This window comes from Schistocerca gregaria, chromosome 7, assembly GCF_023897955.1.
Source record: "Schistocerca gregaria isolate iqSchGreg1 chromosome 7, iqSchGreg1.2, whole genome shotgun sequence".
Lineage (NCBI taxonomy): Eukaryota > Metazoa > Arthropoda > Insecta > Orthoptera > Acrididae > Schistocerca > Schistocerca gregaria.
Window position 1 is genome coordinate 195,199,726 of NC_064926.1, and position 20,199 is coordinate 195,219,924.

General features: G+C 39.6%; 1 protein-coding gene across 1 annotated transcript in view; it reads right to left on the reverse strand.

Annotated features, from left to right (window-relative positions):
- LOC126281271 (von Willebrand factor A domain-containing protein 8) overlaps nt 1–20,199 on the reverse strand; it is a 261,118-nt gene that overhangs the window by 198,286 nt on the left and 42,633 nt on the right. Inside the window, exons 5-8 of the mRNA XM_049980095.1 lie at nt 11,556–11,723; nt 10,838–11,002; nt 6,343–6,501; nt 1,370–1,591 (exon numbers count right to left, since the gene is read on the reverse strand). Of these exons, the coding sequence (XP_049836052.1) occupies nt 1,370–1,591; nt 6,343–6,501; nt 10,838–11,002; nt 11,556–11,723 (714 nt within the window). The remainder of the gene's footprint in view (nt 1–1,369; nt 1,592–6,342; nt 6,502–10,837; nt 11,003–11,555; nt 11,724–20,199) is intronic.

The following is a 20,199-nucleotide window of genomic DNA, read 5'->3' on the forward strand; positions in this document are numbered from 1 at the left end:
GGCGAAACGGATGACGGCCTGGGGCGGCAACCGCTGGGTGGCGCAGGAGAAGAAATGCGCCCTGGCGGAAAAGGAGAACTGTGCTTCCTATGAGCCTTCTTGGAAGGTCATTTAGTGGAAGTACTGGTCGATGGCTCGGATTTTGAGGTACGTAGGAACGGGACGGTTCCTTCTTAAAGGCCCGTGCATCCTACTTCTGGGTCTTCGTCTTGGCAGAAGCTGATGAAGGTGCTTGTGCCTGAGGGGTGATGAGAGGAAGAGGAGACGTTGACCGGGCGATCTTAGCACTGGCCGAATGGACGACCGTAGGGAGCAGAGATTGGCATCTTGCTTTAAATGTTCAAAAAAGTAAAAATTTGCACTTTGCAAAAGGAAAAAACATAGTATCCTATGACTACAATATCAATGAGTCATTGTTGGAATTGGCCAACTCATACAAATACCTGGGTGTAACACTATACACGGATATGAAATGGAATGATTACATAGGTTCAGTCTTGGATAAAGCAGGTAGTAGACTTTGGTTTATTGGCAGATTACTTGGGAACTGCATCAATCTACAAAGGATATGGTGCTTCAATGTAGAACATATACAGAGAAGGGCAGCAAGAATGGTCACAGGTTTATTTAATCCAAAGTGTCACAGAAATACTGAAGGAACTGAACTGGAAGACTCTTCAAGACAGATCTAAAATATCCCAAAGAAGTCTATTAACTAAGCTTTAAATGATTACTCTAGGAATATACTACAACCCCCTAACATATTGCTCTCATAGGGATCTTGAGGATAAGATTAGAATAATTATTACTGCATGCACAAATGCATTCAAACAATCGTTCTTCCCGTGCTCCTTATGAATGGAATGGAAACCTTAATACCTGGCATAAAGGACGTACCCTCTGCCGTGAACTTTGCGGTCACTTGCAGAGTATGGATGCAGATGTAGATGTAGAACAGTGTCAGCTGTAAACAGCATCTGCTAATTCATTCATAAAATACTGTGAATAGCAAGAATTCTATTGGACTTCCTTACAATAAACCAGATGTTTTTTCTGATACTTGGCCTTCTTTCCCTTTTCTGAGTTGCTGTCCATTTTGGCCTGATTTATGGTTCTATTTTTTATGTTGACATCAGTGAACACACTGATAATTCATAACACTCCCTAGATCTCAATAAGAAGGGGAATCTTCAAGGATGTGGGACAAGCCAAGGCAAACAGTAACTATAGACAAGCAAATTACAAACAATATGAAAACAGTACAGGCAATAAACTATCACCATAACACTCAATGCTTATTCCAGTTAAGCTTAACTATATAAATGAGAAAGAAAGCTAATACTTTGATTCAGTTAACTAGAACACTCACCTCAACATCAGTTGTGTGATAACCACCAGCTAACCTGATATGGGCAGAATCCCCACCAGTTGGGGTCACTGTTTCAACAGTTAAAGGAACAGTCTTTTGCTGCAACATCTGGAATGTCTGGAGCACATCTTCCACAGCAGAAACTCCCTCTGCAGGAAGGAAACTCTTGTATGGATACAGGCGGTACAACACCTCAGATGCTGTCATAGTTGGAAAAGTATCCTGTGTGAAACATATGTTGATTAGACTGGTCCATATCAAAATAACAAATATTTTATTAACTTAATATAACTTTTCTCAGATAAAATGTTATTGTTTAATGCAAAATTATTTTACTGAAATTTGTTGTTCTTCATTTCAAATTTTAAAAAAATTTCAAGTGTTACTTTTAAACAATGTAAAGTCCAGGATGGAATAACCACAATATGGAAAGAACAGCATCCTGATCATTACACAAGGTATTGAGTTGCAGACAGACAGAGTGAAAAAGAATGGTAAAAATATTCAAGTTTTCAGATAAAGTCCTTCCAAAGTAGAAAACTCTCACACATTTACTCCAGCACAACTCACACATATGGTCACTGTTTGGGTGCTAAGGCCTCACTACGCTTATTATAGTTTCCACAACAAAACTGTGTATAGAAACCTGGCTGAAAATTCAGAGAGATTCTAGCTGTATGCAATGTATGCTAGCAGCAAAAAAAACAAGCGGTGCCTTCTCCGTGTGACAGCAATGGAGATACTATCGAAGACAGTGCTGCCAAAGCAGAGTTACTAAATATAGCCTTCCAAAATTCCTTCGCCAAAGAGAATCAGGTAAATGTTCCAGAATTTGAATCAAGAACAGCTGTCAACATGAGTAACTTAGAAGTACAGTAGATATCCTCGGAGTAGTGAAGCAACTTAAATCAGTTAATAAAAGCAAGTCTTATGGTCCAGACTGTATACCAGTTAGGTTCCTTTCAGAACATGCTGATGCAATAGCTCCACACTTAACAGTCATATACAACTGCTCGCTCAGCGATAGATCAGTTCCCAAAACAGGAAAGTTGCAGAGGTCACACCAGTATTCAAGAAAGACAATAGGAGTAATCCATTAAATTACGGGCTCACATTATTAACATTGATATGCATATATTGTGTTTGAACATTATGAATTACCTCAAAGAGAACATCTATTGACACACAGTCAACACAGATTTAGAAAACAATTCTTGTAAAACACACTCACACGAAGTGTTGAGTGCTATCAACAAGGGATTTCAAATTGATTCCATATTTATTCATTTCCATAAGGCTTCTGACACCGTACCTCACAAGCAGCTTGTAATCAAACTGCGTGCTTATGGAATACTGTATCATTTATGCGAGTGGATTTGTGATTTCCTGTCAGAGAGGTCACAGTTCATAGTAACTGATAGAAAGTCACCGAGTAATACAGAAGTGATTTCTAGCATTCCCCAAGGTAGTGTTATAGGCCCTCTGTGTTCCTTATTTAAATAGATGATTTAGGTGACAATCTGAGCAACCATCTCAGGTTGTTTGTTTATGATGCTGTGATTTATCTTGTCTAGTAAAGTCATTAGAAGACCAACACAAATTGCAAAAAGAGTTGTAGAAGATATGCATATGGTGTGAAAATTGGCAACTGATCCTAAATAGTGAAGAGTGTGAGGTCATCCACCTAAGTGCTACATGGAATCTGTTAAACTTTGGTTACACAGTAAATCAGTCAAATTTAAAAGCCATAAATTCAAATAAATGCCCAGGAATTTCAATTACAAACACCTTAAATTGGAAAGAACATTTTAAAAAATGTTGTAGCGAAGGTGAACCAAAGACTGTTTTATTGGCAGAACACTCAGAAGATGCAACAGATTTACTAAAGAGACTGCCTACACTACACTTGTCTGCCCTCTTTTGGAGTACTGCTGTGCAGTGTAGGATCCTTACCAGATAGTCCTAATGGAGTACATTGAGAAAGTTCAGAGAAGGGCTGCACGTTTCATATTATCTACAAATAGGAAGAGTGTGTCACAGATACAATAAGGGATTTGGAGAGGATACCATTAAAACAAATGCATTTCTTGTTGCAGTAGGATCTACTCACAAAATTTCAATCACCAACTTTCTCCTCCAAATGCGAAAATATGTTATTGATGCTGGCCTATATAGGGAGAAATGATCATCATAACAAAATAAGGGGAATCAGAGCTTGCACGGAAAGGTATATGTGATCGATTTTTCTGCATACTGTTCAAGAGTGGTATAACAGAGAATTATTGTGAAGGTGGTTCGATGAACCATCTGGCAGGTTCTTAAGTGTGATTTGCAGATTAAGCATGTAGATGTAGCTGTAAATGATGCTCTCAATGAATGATATAGGTGAAAGACTTGTCTGGAATTTCAAACCACAGGAAGTGGGTTGCAATATGACATGCAACCTTCCTGAATATTATCACACAACACTAATCAAGAGCAAGAGTGAGATCAAGTCATACACAGTTACCAGCCAAAGATATTGCTCTTGTTCCTCTAACCAATAGACCAGTAACCATATTCTATAGCACAGCACACATTCCACCCAGAGGACACAATGTTCATCCACAAATATGACCATCAATATCCATGGATACTCAGCACTTCCCTCCAGCAGCATAGCATAATGATGATGGTAACTGGGAAAAAACCATCATCAGGAGTACAGATGTGCTACATGGGGTTTCCACGGAACTCAACAGCAGGGTTATCAATCCCTTTATCTTCACAACCAAGGACCCAATGCAAGAGTTTTTGGAGTAATATAGATAAATTTAGCTTAAGAGCTGTGACTTTGTCACAAGAAACAACTTGTGGAAAACAGTGAACCAACAGTATCACTAAAAGAAGATGTAGGTAAAGGTAGAACAGTGGGAGGAAGCTTGCACGGAAAAGTTCTACTCCAAATAAGAGCTGGACTGGAAGATGAATCATGCAACTCCTCTTAAATAGTTTAGGAGTAAAGGAGACCACTCATCGAATAGCAGAAGCATTGACTCATCAAAAGGCACGTACAAAAGTGAATGAAAACTTTGCTGTTTTCATAAGAAATTCTTTGACAAGCTACAGTACAACATAATCCTCTCACTCTCAGACCCCATACCCCTCTATGTAACAGTTCCCCTTCCTCTGTTCTGTCATCCCCTCCCAATCCATGCCTCTGTATCATATTTACCATGCACAACACACCTCATCAGGTCCAGTAGACATGTGTCACATCCCTAGTCTTTGCATCTGACGCCCCCTCCCTCTTGTATTCCTAGCTTGCACACCTGCTGCCTCCCTTTGAGCCACTAGCTACCCATCCCCAACGCTCCTCCTGCTTCCCCTCTACTTCTCCTTCTATCCACTCCACCCAACACAAACCCCACTTCCAGACCACCTTCCAAACTGCAGTCCCGGCACTGATCATCCAGCTGGCACAATGTATGTGCACAGGTGTGTGTGTGTGTGTGTGTGTGTGTGTGTGTGTGTGTGTGTGTGTGTGTATTCCAACTTGTCAAAGGATTTCTTCTGAAAGCTAGGAATGTTTTCATTCTTTTTTATGCATTCTTCTTGAAGACTCACCAATTCTGATATTTGACAATTGATGTCTTTTACACCTAAATCATTGACATCCTGCCAGAACTTTCCTTACTATATTCTTCACTTAAAAGTGATGCCGTAGTAGCAGGGGCCACTCTAGCACAGCACAGAGTTGCTGAATGCAATTAGTGTAATGTCAGCAACACACACTCTTTGAGTAACTCCAGTTCATGTCCAGGGGTTTAGAAGGAGGGGCCACTGTCAGCAGAAGCCTCACTGCAGTCATCTGCAAAAGGCTTCACACCACCCCCACACTCCACAGACAAACAATTAGAATTAGGCCACTTCATGGTGAGGGATCTAGTATCTTCACCCTCGAGAAGCTAGGAGATATCGATAGTGAACAGGACTGACCATACCATGTGCTCTATCCAGCAGTTTCTTCCTATACAGTATTGGTACAAATTGATGCCTTTCTGCCCTGTGGTTCACTCTGAGAAGCAACACAAATGGCAGTGATCCACAGCAACTACAATTTACCATGGACCAATGCTTACATCCTCACCACCACCATCACCATCACCACTCCCTAAAGTTTCTCTGGAGCTTAATGCTCTGGCATGGCATGTGGTATATGCTGCTACCAAACTTTTGAACTTACTCAGAGTCTGTTGTCATTTGTATATATTGCCAGTTTTCAGTCTTGTCTTTTAAATCAAACACTGAGCTGGAGCCTGTTTTATTGACTGTGTTGTTCTGTACTAGTTGTTTTTATCACAATTACCATCCAGTTTGTCTTGATATCTGATGACAATGAAATGAAACTGACGTCCTTGATGAAATTATATCAGTCATCACTTAGTAGAAGAAGAAGAAGAACTTCTTAGCCGAGATCGCTATAAAAATTTTATTGTAGATAACCAGTATAAGTAAAACTAAGCTGCTTTCTTCAGATCTTCATAAAGGTTATTACAAACATAGAATAAATTTCTTTTATTTCACATCTATGGTCACAAACTTGTAGGTCATCAGACTATTGGCTGCTGTCAGCAATGACCATCCTCAGATCTGCAGCAAAATATGGAAAAAAATACAACTAGCAGACTGTCTACACTTTAAAACAATAAAATAGACCATGATGTAAAGTATTATTGACATACATGTGAAATTATGTGCTTTAAATATGACGAGGCATACCTGTTTTATAAAAACATGTTCTAATATACTGGAGGTCCTGAGTCTATTAGTTGTATGACTAACGGTTTAATAAATATATGCTTTTGAAATATGTATATTCTTTTTGAAGCACCCTGTATATGATGACACAATCTGATTGACTACGAAAATAATAATGTGTCAGAGAAAGACCTTCCGGTACACTTGAAAGATACTTTGTGAAATCTACTTACCAAGAGACGCACAGCAACAGGTAAGTTGTCTGCAGGGAAATCTGGCAGACCAAGTGATGCAGATTCCTGTGAGAGCAGTGCATGACAACAGGAGAGAAGCTGAGATATCTGTGCTGGATCCACATTAGATGTCAGTGATCTCAGGTGTTCCAACTGCTCCTGTGGATTCACAATGTGCCAATACATTAGAATATGATCAACATTATTACTAACACACTATCCTCAAAACCAATCATAGGCATAATCTACAGTAATAGGATTACAAAAACCTAACCAGTAACCAATCTAAAAATCATAAGAGATTAGTGTACCATACTTTAGTTATAAAAACAATTCTATTTTATATCATCGTTGTTATTCTAGGTATACTTTGATTACATCAGTACACCTGATTTATAACATCTAAATAATGTTGTTATATCTTGATTGCCCACACAGAAGAAGACAAACAAATCAGTTGCGGCAGTCAGACTGCTGGGCCATAGCTAATATGATGGTACGTCTCAGCCGAGCACCTGGAGCTGGGGGTGGGCAAACAGCTCACGCATGCAACACAACAAGGCATGAATGTCATGCAATATGGCCACATGGCAGTTAGGCTATATACCCTGCACCTGCCTGTATGAAAGCTGACATTGGTTTGCAAGTGCCCATTTCCCATGGGGCACTATTTAGAACAAACAGTCTGATCTACAATAAATACTTTATGCATTTTGTAAAAATGGTATGGATATCAACATTCTAGCTGCAGCCAGATCATTTTAATCTTTGGACTATTATTCTACTCTCAAACTTGTTAAATTGTATCAAATACATACATATTTATTCTGAAGAGCTTCATTTCTCATGGCAAGTGCCTTGAGCCCAACAGAGAACTCTGTTGTCTGAAAATTCTCTTCAGCATTTCTAATTTTTTCTCTTGACTAATATCTTATAAGACCAATTTCCTCAGATATATCATGCTGTTAAATTTTGTCATTTTTCCTGCAAGGTATTATTTTATTGGACTTTTTTTTAATATGTCATAACTGCAAGTGCCCTGTTACACACACAAATGTACAATTTAGCATGTTGTTCTGATAGATTTTACATACTCTTTCTAAGATGTTCAAAACATTATGGTTCACTCTATGTATGCTTAAATCCAAGAACGCCACCAAAACAGTCACAACCCAATAAAATCTAATGTAGATTATTCAAAGCTACAAGACACAACAAAAAAAAAAATTTTTCGGTGCTTTTGTATTGTCTTATAAAATCCAATCTTGCAAGAAAAAAATTCCAAAGGGGGAATTTAAGGAGATGGGAGGACCTGGATAAACTAAAAGAACCAGAGGTTGTACAGAGTTTCAAGGAGAGCATAAGGGAGCAATTGACAGGAATGGAGGAAAGAAATACAATAGAAGAAGAATGGGTAGCTTTGAGGGATGAAGTAGTGAAGGCAGCAGAGGATCAAGTAGGTAAAAAGACGAGGGCTAGTAGAAATCCTTGGGTAACAGAAGAAATATTGAATTTAATTGATGAAAGGAGAAAATATAAAAATGCAGTAAATGAAGCAGGCAAAATGGAATACAAACGTCTCAAAAATGAGACAATTTGTACAGAAACCAGATGGCAGTTATAAGAGTCGAGGGACATGAAAGGGAAACAGTGGTTGGGAAGGGAGTGAGACAGGGCTGCAGTCTATCCCCGGTGTTATTCAATCTGTATATTGAGCAAGCAGTGAAGGAAACAAAAGAAAAATTTGGAGTAGGTATTAAAATCCATGGAGAAGAAATAAAAACTTTGAGGTTCGCCAATGACATTGTAATTCTGTCAGAGACAGCAAAGGACTTGGAAGAGCAGTTGAATGGAATGGATAGTGTCTTGAAAGGAGGATATAAGATGACCATCAACAAAAGCAAAACGAGGATAATGGAATGTAGTCGAATTAAGTCGGGTGATGCTGAGGGAATTAGATTAGGAAGTGAGACACTTAAAGTAGTAAAGGAGTTTTGCTATTTGGGGATCAAAATAACTGATGATGGTCGAAGTAGAGAGGATATAAAATGTAGACTGGCAATGGCAAGGAAAGCGTTTCTGAAGAAGAGAAGTTTGTTAACATCGAGTATAGATTTAAGTGTCAGGAAGTCATTTCTGAAAGTATTTGAATGGAGTGTAGCCATGTATGGAAGTGAATCATGGACGATAAATAGTTTGGACAAGAAGAGAATAGAAGCTTTCGAAATGTGGTGCTACAGAAGAATGCTGAAGATTAGATGGGAAGATCACATAACTAATGAGGAAGTATTGAATATGATTGGGGAGAAGAGATGTTTGTGGCACAACTTGACCAGAAGAAGGGATCGGTTGGTAGGACATGTTCTGAGGCATCGAGGGATCACCAATTTAGTATTGGAGGGCAGCGTGGAGGGTAAAAATCGTAGAGGGAGACCAAGAGATGACTACACTAAGCAGATTCAGAAGGATGTAGGTTGCAGTAGGTACTGGGAGATGAAGAAGTTTGCACAGGATAGAGTAGCATGGAGAGCTGCATCAAACCAGTTTCAGGACTCCTATTTTTTTATAAGTACATAGACCTGTTTACTTCTACAATGGTTTACATCAGTTTACAGCTGCAACATTTAGCTATTTTTTGACATAATAACCATTTCTGTCGATGCATTTTTGTAGATGCTGAGGTAGTTTGTTGTATGCCCATGTCATACCAGCTCACTGCCTTGCTGTTCAGAAAGTTCTTTCACCTCGCTGTTGGAGCTGAATCGCTTTCTAGCCAAATGTTCTTTTAACCTATGGAACAGGTGATAGTCACTGGGCGCCAAGTCAGGCCTGTAGGGTTGATGGATGATTATGTTCCACTGAAACTGTTGCATGAGAGCCACGGTTTGCCAAGTGATGTGTGGGCAAGTGTTGTGGAGAATGTGTACGCCCTTGCTCAACATTCCTCTTCTCCGGTTCTGAACTGCCCGTTTGAGTTTTTCCAGAGTCTCACAGTACCTGTGAGCATTAATTGTGGTTCCAGTGGACATTAAGTTGACCAAGAATACCCCTTTCCGATCCTAAAAACTGGTTGTCATGACTTTACCAGCAGACTGTGTTTGTTTGAATTTCTGCAGCTTTGGGCTTTGGCAAAGAAGGATGCCGCCACTGTCGTTTTTGTTGCTTGATCTCAGGTGTAAAGTGGTATCCCTAGGTTTTGTCACCAATAACAATTGAGTCCAGAAAGTTGTCCTCTACGGCTGCATGGCGGTGAAAAAGTGCGTGGGAAGCATCAACTCATTGCCGCATGTGGTTCTCAGTCAGCTTGCGTGGCACCCATCCTGCGCACACCTTGGGGTAGTTCAATATTTCCATTAAAATTTGCTTCAGGAAACCTTAGGAACCAATGTACAGAGATCATCCAGGGTAATCCGCTGATCTTCATGAATGTTTTGCTCAACCTTCAACACTGTCTCCTAAAAATTGACGGTCTCCCGCTCCTTTGTTCACCATGAATTTCGGTCAGACCAGCTGCAAACTCTCTACATCACTTATGAGCATTTTTGACATCCATGCACGACTCACCATACATTTCCGTCAATTGGTGATGGATTTCAATTGGCACAGTGCCCTTTGGATTCAAAAACCGTGCAATTCACACTTGGCGGTAACATCCAACAGGAGTTCCATTCTCAATGGCTGCCAAGCCAAGACTGAGCACCTCAGCACAGTGTGCACATGTTGACACACAGAGTGTGAAGCACTCTTCATAACAGTGTGACCAATTGCCACATAAACAGAGTTCTGTACTTATTAAAAAATAGGAGATCTTACTTTTGGGATTACCCTCGTACATACAAGTAGACAATAAATTAGTAACCATACTACTGAGGAATTGTCTGATATTTAGTTACCTAGAGTTATTGTCAGTGATTTCAGTGCCCAAATGGCTGATTATATTCCCATCCTCTTTTCTGAGTAGCTCTTGAAGCTTCCTTACCCTTGTCTCTTTACTGTTCACCTCAACCAAATCCGTGTGTGTGTGTGTGTGTGTGTGTGTGTGTGTGTGTGTGTTTTGGAAGCTGACTCATATTGTTAAAGACCTGGTTTGTGTGTCTGTCTACTGATCATTGTCTCCATTAAACAGTAAAAGTAAAGGTTGTGCGACTAGTGCCTCCTGTCAGGTAGACTGCTCACCGGGTGCAAGTCTTTCGATTTGACGCCACTTTGGCGACTTGTGCGTTCATGGGAATGAAATAATGAGGATTAGGACAACACAACACCCAGTCCCTGAGTGGAGAAAATCTCTGACCCAGCCGGTAATCGAACCCGGGCCCTTAGGATTGACAATCTATCGTACTGACCACTCAGCTACCAGGGGCGGACCACTAAACAGCGAGACATTATTTTATTCATTCCATTGTTTAAATTCATATGAGAGCAATTAATTCAATAAAAGAAAATAAAGATTTACAACGCAGATACATTAAATATGTATAGGCTACTCTGCTCATACCTTGAAGCTGCGGTTTCCGATATCTCTAGCCTGAAAACGTGATCTTAAAGGTGGATCTAGAGGATTTCCAACATAACGGGGTACAGGAAGACCCAGTGCTACAACACGAAAGTCTTCACTCACTCGCACCAACTGCCAACGGTCGAGCTCTTCCTGACTGTGTTCCTATAATTAAATGCAAAATAAGTTAAAATCTGGCTACAATCAGATATAATACCCATACATCTTAACAGGATACACAGAATGAAAGCTAGGAATTCATTTCTGTTCACAATAACTGATGTTAGGCACAATAAAGTAATTTAACAGAAGACAAAAGAATAATTAACATATACCTGACAGAGCAGGCAATGTTGAAGTATCTCCACAACAGTTCCAGAGCCATGAAAGCAGAATCATTAGTAGTGTTACATCTTAGCTTATAAGTACCAGAGTAATATTTTCAGTGTTGAAACTTCACTGAAAATAGACTGACTCAAGGAAGAGTCCGTCACTGCATTTCTTCATAAGCAATTTTCATAAATCCCTATGGTGGATGCACCCCTATGTGGCAAACGTAGTTTGAACATGTAAGGGTTTTTTTTCTGGCTACAACCTTGCTACAGAATGTCTCCTAGTAAATTATTATCATAAAAAAGACAATGAAATTACATGTTTAATAGTACTGTTAATTTACATTATCCATAATACCAATGAGTATTTCAAATGATGCTTTTACCTTAAGAAGTTTATCGTAACGATCTGCTGGTATTAAGAATCGTCCATCTTCAAGATGCATTTCCCTGTTCTCCAGCAAATTGTTCAGCACAGGCAGAACATTCCGCTCAGCTTTTTCAATGCCCTCCAAGACAAGTATCCGTCCTTTAATGGCTGCTCTTACTGCACTCTACGGCAAAAGAGAGACTATGATGTAGGACAAAATATGTTACATCACAGTGCTACTGAAGGACAATTAATGTGAGCTGTCACAAACGCACTAAATTTAAGTGTGGTCCAATCATCTTGTTTACACCCAAGATTTAATTGTTGGGCATTCATATTATGCAGCAAGTCTGTATGTTAAAAACCTAAGAAAATGTCTACCAAGGAGTAGTTGTGCAAATTAATGTGTTCAGATCTCAAAACAGTATGTAACACTGCCACAATGACCATGGTTGAAAAATGTGTGTTGTGTACTATCCCATTTTCTGTGCTCTTGTGCAATGTTACTATTACGGCTTGAGAAGAAGTGTGTATCACATGCAAGGAAACTGATAAATTTACATGTACAGCACTCATAATCTTTTGTGAGCAACATGAATAATCCTGTCCAGACTAATATGTTTCCAGCATTTTACGCTGTGAGCAGTTATATATGGTGCTTGTCAATATCTACTGGGTAGTTTGCAGAGGATTGATACAATATTTTTCTCTCTCTCTCTCTCTCTCTCTGAACGGAAGCATTGTCACCAAATGTTTACTCAAGCATGCAACAGGTTAGCCTTGTGCATCAACGTATTCTTGAGAACTGAGTTGTGAATTTGGTTCTAGATACTATTACCATTGTGATTCAAAACTCTATGGGCCTACAAAAAGTAACTTCTCATCCCAATCCAGCTTCACTGTGGACTCTATATTAAAATATGCATTATTCATGTGATGAAGCTGTTCTCGTATGTCCGTATTATGAGGAAATCCCCACCCATACATAAACAGAAACACAGCTCAACATAACTATCAAATCCAAAACCAGTCCTTTGGTTCCCCCATGAGAAATTGGTCATTAATCTTGATAAGACTCAGTCTGTGATATATTTGTATGTACAAGAAGTAGGTGCTATTATGTCCTATTAAAGATGTTCTTATTTGTTCAGGGTGCTCAACATCTTGGTTAATAGCATCCTTTATACAGTATTAAGAGGTTTTATTATCTAGGGAACAAACGGATTTTCACAGGGATTTTATGTGACTGCCACTATTCTCTTACTCTTAGTGCACACGAAATCTGGTTGAAAGAAGGCTGTAATTTTATGAAGACTCATCTTGATGTACTCAATAGTGTCAACAAATATCTTGGCATTTACAATACATCAGTACACATGCAGGAGTAATTTTTGTTATACTACCCAACATAAATTCAGTTGCACTGATGGCAGGTCTCACTGGAAGGCAACCTATGGCACATGGTGGCTCCACATTGTTAACTACTTTTAATATACACTTCATGGACATTAGGTCACACACTTGGGCATAATTTTCCACCTACCTTCTCTTCTCCTGCTGCACAAAACATTATAGGGTGTTATGCTTCATAGATGTTTAATAGAAATACAAGGTATGCAGGCCTGCATGATATAATCAGCTAATTACATTCTCAGAAAGACCTAACTTATTTTAACTTGTCATTGGTCAAACATTTCAGTTAATGAAAGCATGACTCCTTATAAATTACACAACAAGCATTCATTTTTTTTAAAATATAAGCACCTTTATCTTGCTGCAATGTATTGCAGTGAACTGCTAAAGATGGTGGCCACAGAAACAAGCTTGTTACACAGTGGGGTTTTGTCTGAATTTTCATAGCGAAACAAAAAATGGAAAATGGATAAATGGGGTATCAAATTGACAAGCAAGAGGTGTAGTAAAAAACTCCTGAAAGAAACCAGGATGATTAAGAAGCACTTAAATAGTGATTTGAGGGAAAACTGAAAAATTTCACTAACAGCTGTAGCTGCCAACATAAATGAAGTGTAAAAAAGTGCATCTCTTCAAGGTCTTGCCACTGCACATAAGAAGTTGCATTTGTGTGACATCTAACTGTCAAAAATGTTTTCATCACATCAAGTACTAAATTAAAGATATTTCAATATCAGAAGACACTAAGAAGGTAAATGATTTGTCAAAAAGTTCATCTCTTTAGGGCCTAGCTGTTTTGCACATAGAAAGTAATCTCTGCCCAGTGTCAGTGTCTCTCTCTCTCTCTCTCTCTCTCTCTCTCTCTCTCTCTCTCTCTCTCTCTCTCTCTCTCTCCTCAAATCTACTAATCCCTGCATTCCCACCTGCTACATGCTTCCTAAAGTCCATAAACACAACCACTAAGGACACCCCATGCAACTGGTTGCTATGTCCCCACTGAGAGAATGTCTGTTCTCGTACACCAACAGCTTCAGCCTATGACCCACAACCTACCCCTCTATATAAAAGATACCAGCCATTTCCTCTGCCGACTCTCCACAGTTCCTGTTCCTTTACCACATGGTGCCCTGCTCATTAGTATTGATGCCACCTCCCTTTATACTAACACCCCTAATGCCCACGGTTTTGCCACTGTCGGACACTAACCTTTCCAATGTCCTATGGACTCCAAACCTACAACCTCCTTCCTGGTCACCATGACCAACTACATTCTCATCCACAATAACCTCTCCTTTGAAGACATCACCTACAAACATATCCGGGTACGGCAATGGGCACATGTATGGCACCATCCTATGCCAACCTATTCATGGGCCATCTACGGGAATCCTTCCTAACCATCCAGAATTCTAAGCCCCTCACCTGGTTTACATTAACTGATGACATCTTCATGACCTGGACTGAGAGTGAGAACATTCTATCCACATTCTTCCAGAACCACAACACCTTCTCCCCCATTCACTTCACCTAGTCCTCAAACTAACAAGCCACCTTCCTTGATATTGACCTCCACCTCAAAGATGGCTACATCAGTACCTCCATTCATATCAAATCTACCAACCACCAGCAATACCTCCATTCCGGACAGCTGCCGTCCATTCCTTATCAAGAGGTCCCTTCTATGCAGCCTAGCCACTCGTAGCCATCGCATCCGTAATGATGAGCAGCCCTCTCAAAATATACCAAGGATTTCACTGAGGCCTTCAGAGACCATAATTAACCTCCTAACCTTTTACAGAAACAGATCTCCCATGCCTTCTCTCTCCAGTCACGCACTCCTCCCAAAGTCCCACCATCCGGCCATGGAGGAGCATTTTCCTCATAACTCAGTACCACTCAGGACTGAAGCAACAGAATCACATTCTCCACCAGGGTTTCAACTACATCTCATGCCCTGAAATAAGGAATGTCCAATCCAATATCCTCCCAATCTCTTTCACAGTGGTATTCTGCTGCCCACTGAACATACACAATATCCTCATCCATCCCTACACAACCCCTGCTCCCAACCTCTTGCCTCATGGCACATATCCCTGAATGCAAGACATGTCCCACAAACCCTCCAACCGCCACGTAGTCCAGTCTGGTCACAAGCATCACCTATCCCATCAAATGCCAGGCTACCTGCAAAAGCAGTCATGAGATCTACAAGCTAAGCTGCAACCACTGTACTTCATTGTAAATGGAAGTGACAGCCAATAAGCTTTCCATCCGCATGAATGGCCACCAACAAACTGTGGTCAAGAAACAGCTGAGCACACTGCCCAACACAACATTCTTTATTTCAAGGACTGTTTCACAGCCTGTGCCATCTGGATCCTTCCTACCAAAACCAGCTGTTCTGAATTGCGCAGGTGGGAACTCTCCCTGCAGTAGATCCTATGTTCCCCTAACCCTCCTGGCCTCAACCTTCATTAGTCATTGTCTTTGACCCAACTATTCCCTTGCCTGTTCTCCACAATCTACTATTCCACAAGCGCATCCACAGTCTTTTTGCTGCCTTTCTTTTCTGCCCCCTCCTTGCCGTTTAACCTCCCAACCCTCTCTCCACCTTGTCCCTGTGTGCGCCCACTAACAGCACCTCACTGGCCCTCACCCGTACCCTGTTTTGTGTCCCCTTCCCTGCTCCACCTACCCCAACCACCCAAATTGCTTCTCCTATCATGTGAGCATGTGCATGTGAGCTCAGTTTTCGTGAATATCTCTCTCTCTCTCTCTCTCTCTCTCTCTCTCTCTCTCTCTCTCTGTGTGTGTGTGTGTGTGTGTGTGTGTGTGTGTGTGTGTGTGTGTGTTGTCTATTTTGAAGAAGGCCTTCTGGCTGAAAGCTTATGTGATCAGTAGTCTTTTTGTTGTGCCGCCTGTCTGAAACCCAACTTCTCCACTATATGGTGAGTAACGATTACAAACTAATAATTTTCAGAATGAAATTTTCACTCTGCGGAGGAGTGTGCGCTGATACGAAACTTCCTGGCAGATTAAAACTGAGTGCACAGATTGAGACTCGAACTCAGGACCTTTGCCTTTCGTGGGCAACTGAGCTATCCAAGCACGACTCACGACCTGCCCTCACAGCTGTACTTCCGCCAGTACCTTGTCTCCTAGCTTCCAAACTTCACAGAAGCTCTCCAGCAGTTTTAATCTGCCAGGAAGGTTCAATAATTTTCAGATTTTTCCTTTCATTGTGCTGTGAAACTTAGCTTCTTAGCACATTTCACAATTCTACATCAATGGGAACAACCTTGTAGATTTTGATGAGTAAGTTTGTATCAAAATATGAAATAAATGGCCATATCTTTTGACTGAATTGACTTAGAAGCTAATATTTATTATACCACCAAGGGACCATAGACCTTAGTATGTGATATATATATTCCAATGTCCACCTGTTTCTGAGAAAGAGAGATCTTAACAGACAGATGAACAGACACACATTCTGATAACAAATAACTTTTTTTCGTGTGATATAAGTGCAAATTAACAATTTTTTGATTTTTTCATTTGGTTGTAGCACAAAACCTTGTTTCTAGGTAAATTTCATGGTTCTAGGTCAAAAGTCACTGTAGGTTTTCGTCAGTGAGTTTGAGGACATAAAATATGTGGCACAAATGGCGATATCTTTTGACTGCATTGACTTAGAAGCTCCAATTTTTTACATCGGCCAAGGGACCATAGATCTTCATATAAGACAAAAATTTCAAATTGGTAAGTCTATCCATTCTTGAGAAAGAGAGTTCTGATCAGTTGGATGGATGGACAAACAGACAGACAGACAACAAAATGATTTGTAAGAGTTCCACTTTTACCGACTGAGCTACGAAACTCTAAAAATGGTCAGACAACTAGTGAAATGATTTGTCTAAAAGTAAGAAACAAAACAGATTAGAGAAACATTTGACATGCCTTTGAATGGTGATCACCCATGCACAACAAATGAGGTGCCAATTGAGAATTTAACAATCAATGTTTAACTTAGGGTCTTCGAATTTTAATGAAAAAGCATTGCAATTCTGGCCACACGCAATCCAATAAGGACCAACCAAGTGCCATGTCATCCTCAAGTAATGATATCATCTGGATGTGGCATAGAGGGGTGGGGAGTCAATAAACTGCTCTCCCAGTCGTCAGTTTAGCAGAACTGCTGTTATTTCTCATTCAAGTAGCTCCTCAATTAACATCACCCGGCTAAGTGGATCCTCTTCAAATTCTACCATGAATGAAAAATTGACAGCAGTACTGGGAACTGAATCCAGATTCTCCACATGGCATCGAGCCGCACCAACCACTTAGCTACATATGTGGACAATATTAAAGAGTACTGGAAGATATTTGTCTGGGGCACTGTGTAGAGCTTGCAGTCTGCTGTTGTGTGACTTTGACATATTTCTATCACATATGCCTGAAGGTGTGAAAAAAAGTTCCAAAAATTTTTCAACTGAGAATCCTTCAAATAATAGGAATGAGAATGTGCATTCTGAATTGGCATCTCATTTGCTGTACATTTTTTACATCATCATCCACAGTCGTATAAATGTTCCTTTTATCTATTTTATTTCTTACTTTTAGACAAATGATTTCATCATTTTATCTCAATTTTTTGTCATTCTAGCTGATTAATGACGATGTGTGTGTTGTCCTCTGGCAAGAAAAAGATTATTTGGTTTCAGTCTGTGCAAACTGAGAACTACGCTGGCTATATTATTCAGTATTTATAACAACCAAAATGCAGGAAAAGCATATTAGATGTTTTAGTAATATGGAATGTTAGCATGTGAGGCAAGGCATTTCTTGCTTGTTTGTTTGGTTTGCTGCGATTATGGGTTATTGGAAGGAGACAGATAAGCAGATCTCTATTGCAAACTGCCATGTCTTTCATTTCTGCATATTAATCTGCATCCTCTCCTTGACTAAAGTAAAACCCTGCACACTGAACATGGTAAACATCAAAATTACCATGGGAAGAAATTTCTGTGTCAACAGATAAACAACATTATAAATGAAATTTGTGAACATAACAGATTCGTTTTAAAAGACAGTCTTTCTGTATATGCAAAGGTTCCATCATTCCCCCCTCCCGAAAATGACATTACAAGGGAAGGAAGGTTAGAAACTGTGTTAAGTGGGAACTGTAGCAGACTAATTCATTCAGATAATTGTGCTGCTTTCGATCACCCAGTGAAAATAAATGAACATGCAAGACCCAATGAAATCAAAGTACCCTTCTACCCTTTTGTATTAATAACAGTATCCTCCTCGTTCACATAAATGTGCAATGTCTTAGAGGTAAAGTCAATGAACTGCAATACTGACTTGATAAAATTAACTGCAGTGTTTTGTGTATCAATAAACACTGGGTGAAAGAGTCTGAAATAGATCTGTGTTGTCCACAGATAATTATAAAACCTACAACCTGTTAATATGATATTTTTTGTGTTAAAAATGTCAATAAAACATGTACTTTAGTATTGAAGAATAACTATACAATGTGAAAACATTCTTTGTAACCTTGGAAATCCTATCTCATTAATGTTAAAAAGACTCGGTTCAAAGATCTAACACTACTCTGTCCTCTACTATTGAAGAATTAAGTTGCTTAGGTGTTCTGACACACTAAGTATTTGATATACATATTTTCTGTTACAATATATGGTAAAAAGTGAATTTCTCCTGTTCTTATTCAAAATGTCACCCTCCCTAGGGAAATAGCTATGTGAAAATAATTATTTAAAGTGAGTTTTGTAGAAAATTGCTCTTCTGGCCTTTGTTTGTCATAATGGCGCACATGCAGCCATTATATGGATTTTAATTAAAATATTCAATACTGGGCTTCACCCTCAAGTTAACATAACATATACTTTGAATACTGATAATAATTTTCAAGCATTAATATTTGAAAATTTCATTTTATCAAAACTGTTGCAGAATTCCATGGATAAATTTAACTGCAATAGGCAACAAAGCTTAGGTTTTCTTCACAATATCTTTGAGTTTGCAGTTAAATTTATTTCTGTCAAGTAAATACTTACTTACTACTCACTGGTCATACCGGACTCGAGAGTCCATTACCGCAGCAACGTATTTTCACCATCTGCCCCTGTCTTGGGCTATTTCCTTCCATTCCCCTTCAATACCTAGGCTCCTCAAATTGGCCTTCACATTGTCCTCCCATCTACACCTCGGTCTCCCCACGGGACGTTTTCCCTCTAGGTGCCCTACCAGTACTCTGCGCGCTGCCCTGCCCTTATTCATTCCAGGTACATGACCAGCCCATCGCAGCCTACGTGATTTAATAATACTGATTATGTCAGGGCTTGAATAGAGTTCGTGAACCTGTTTGTTATGCAGTTTTCGCCACTTTCTGCTAATGTCATCCCGTTTTGCTCCGAAAATTTTCCTCAAAATTTTGTTTTCAAATGCTCTAAACAGCTTTTCATTTTGCACAGTGAGAGACCAAGTCTCACACCCATACAGCATAACTGGTAGAATAATAGTTTTGTATATTCTAATCTTTAAATTTCTAGACAATACCCGTGATGAAAGTAATCTATTCAGTGAGAAGTAGCATGCATTTCCCGCCCGTAATCTCTTCTTCAGTTCGGATTCAAGTAAATGCTTAACCAAACTGAAGCCAGTACAATATAAATGAAATTATTTATCATGAGAACACTACACAGGTGGTTTATCACCTCTCTCTTCGCAACAGTTAATTTACCAGGCAATAATAGTAATAGTTTTATGCTGCTTCTGATTATCTTTGGGGTAGCCATGAGTTTGGATAATGTAATTAAACCATTAAAATAAAAATTGTACCAATTTTTAACTATTTTTTGCCCGTGTAGTAACTCTGATTATCATCAGCGTATACGTAAGCCACACTTACAAGCGTGCAGAATATATGCGATGCCAACAGTGTATTAAATAACCTTTACCTTTTTCCAAATGATCCCAACCACATCTTACATTAAAATCAAAACTCTTTAATACCAAAAGGGGGGGAGGGGGAGGGGGAGGGGGAGGGGGAGGGGGAGGGGGAGGGAGAGAGAGAGAGAGAGAGAGAGAGAGAGAGAGAGAGAGAGAAAGAGAGAGAGAGAATACAAGTTGTCTGAATATAAACAGCATAAAGTTTTCACTGTAGATGATAATAACGTAGATATAAGGACAAAGAGAAAAAATGTCCACCAGACTGCAAT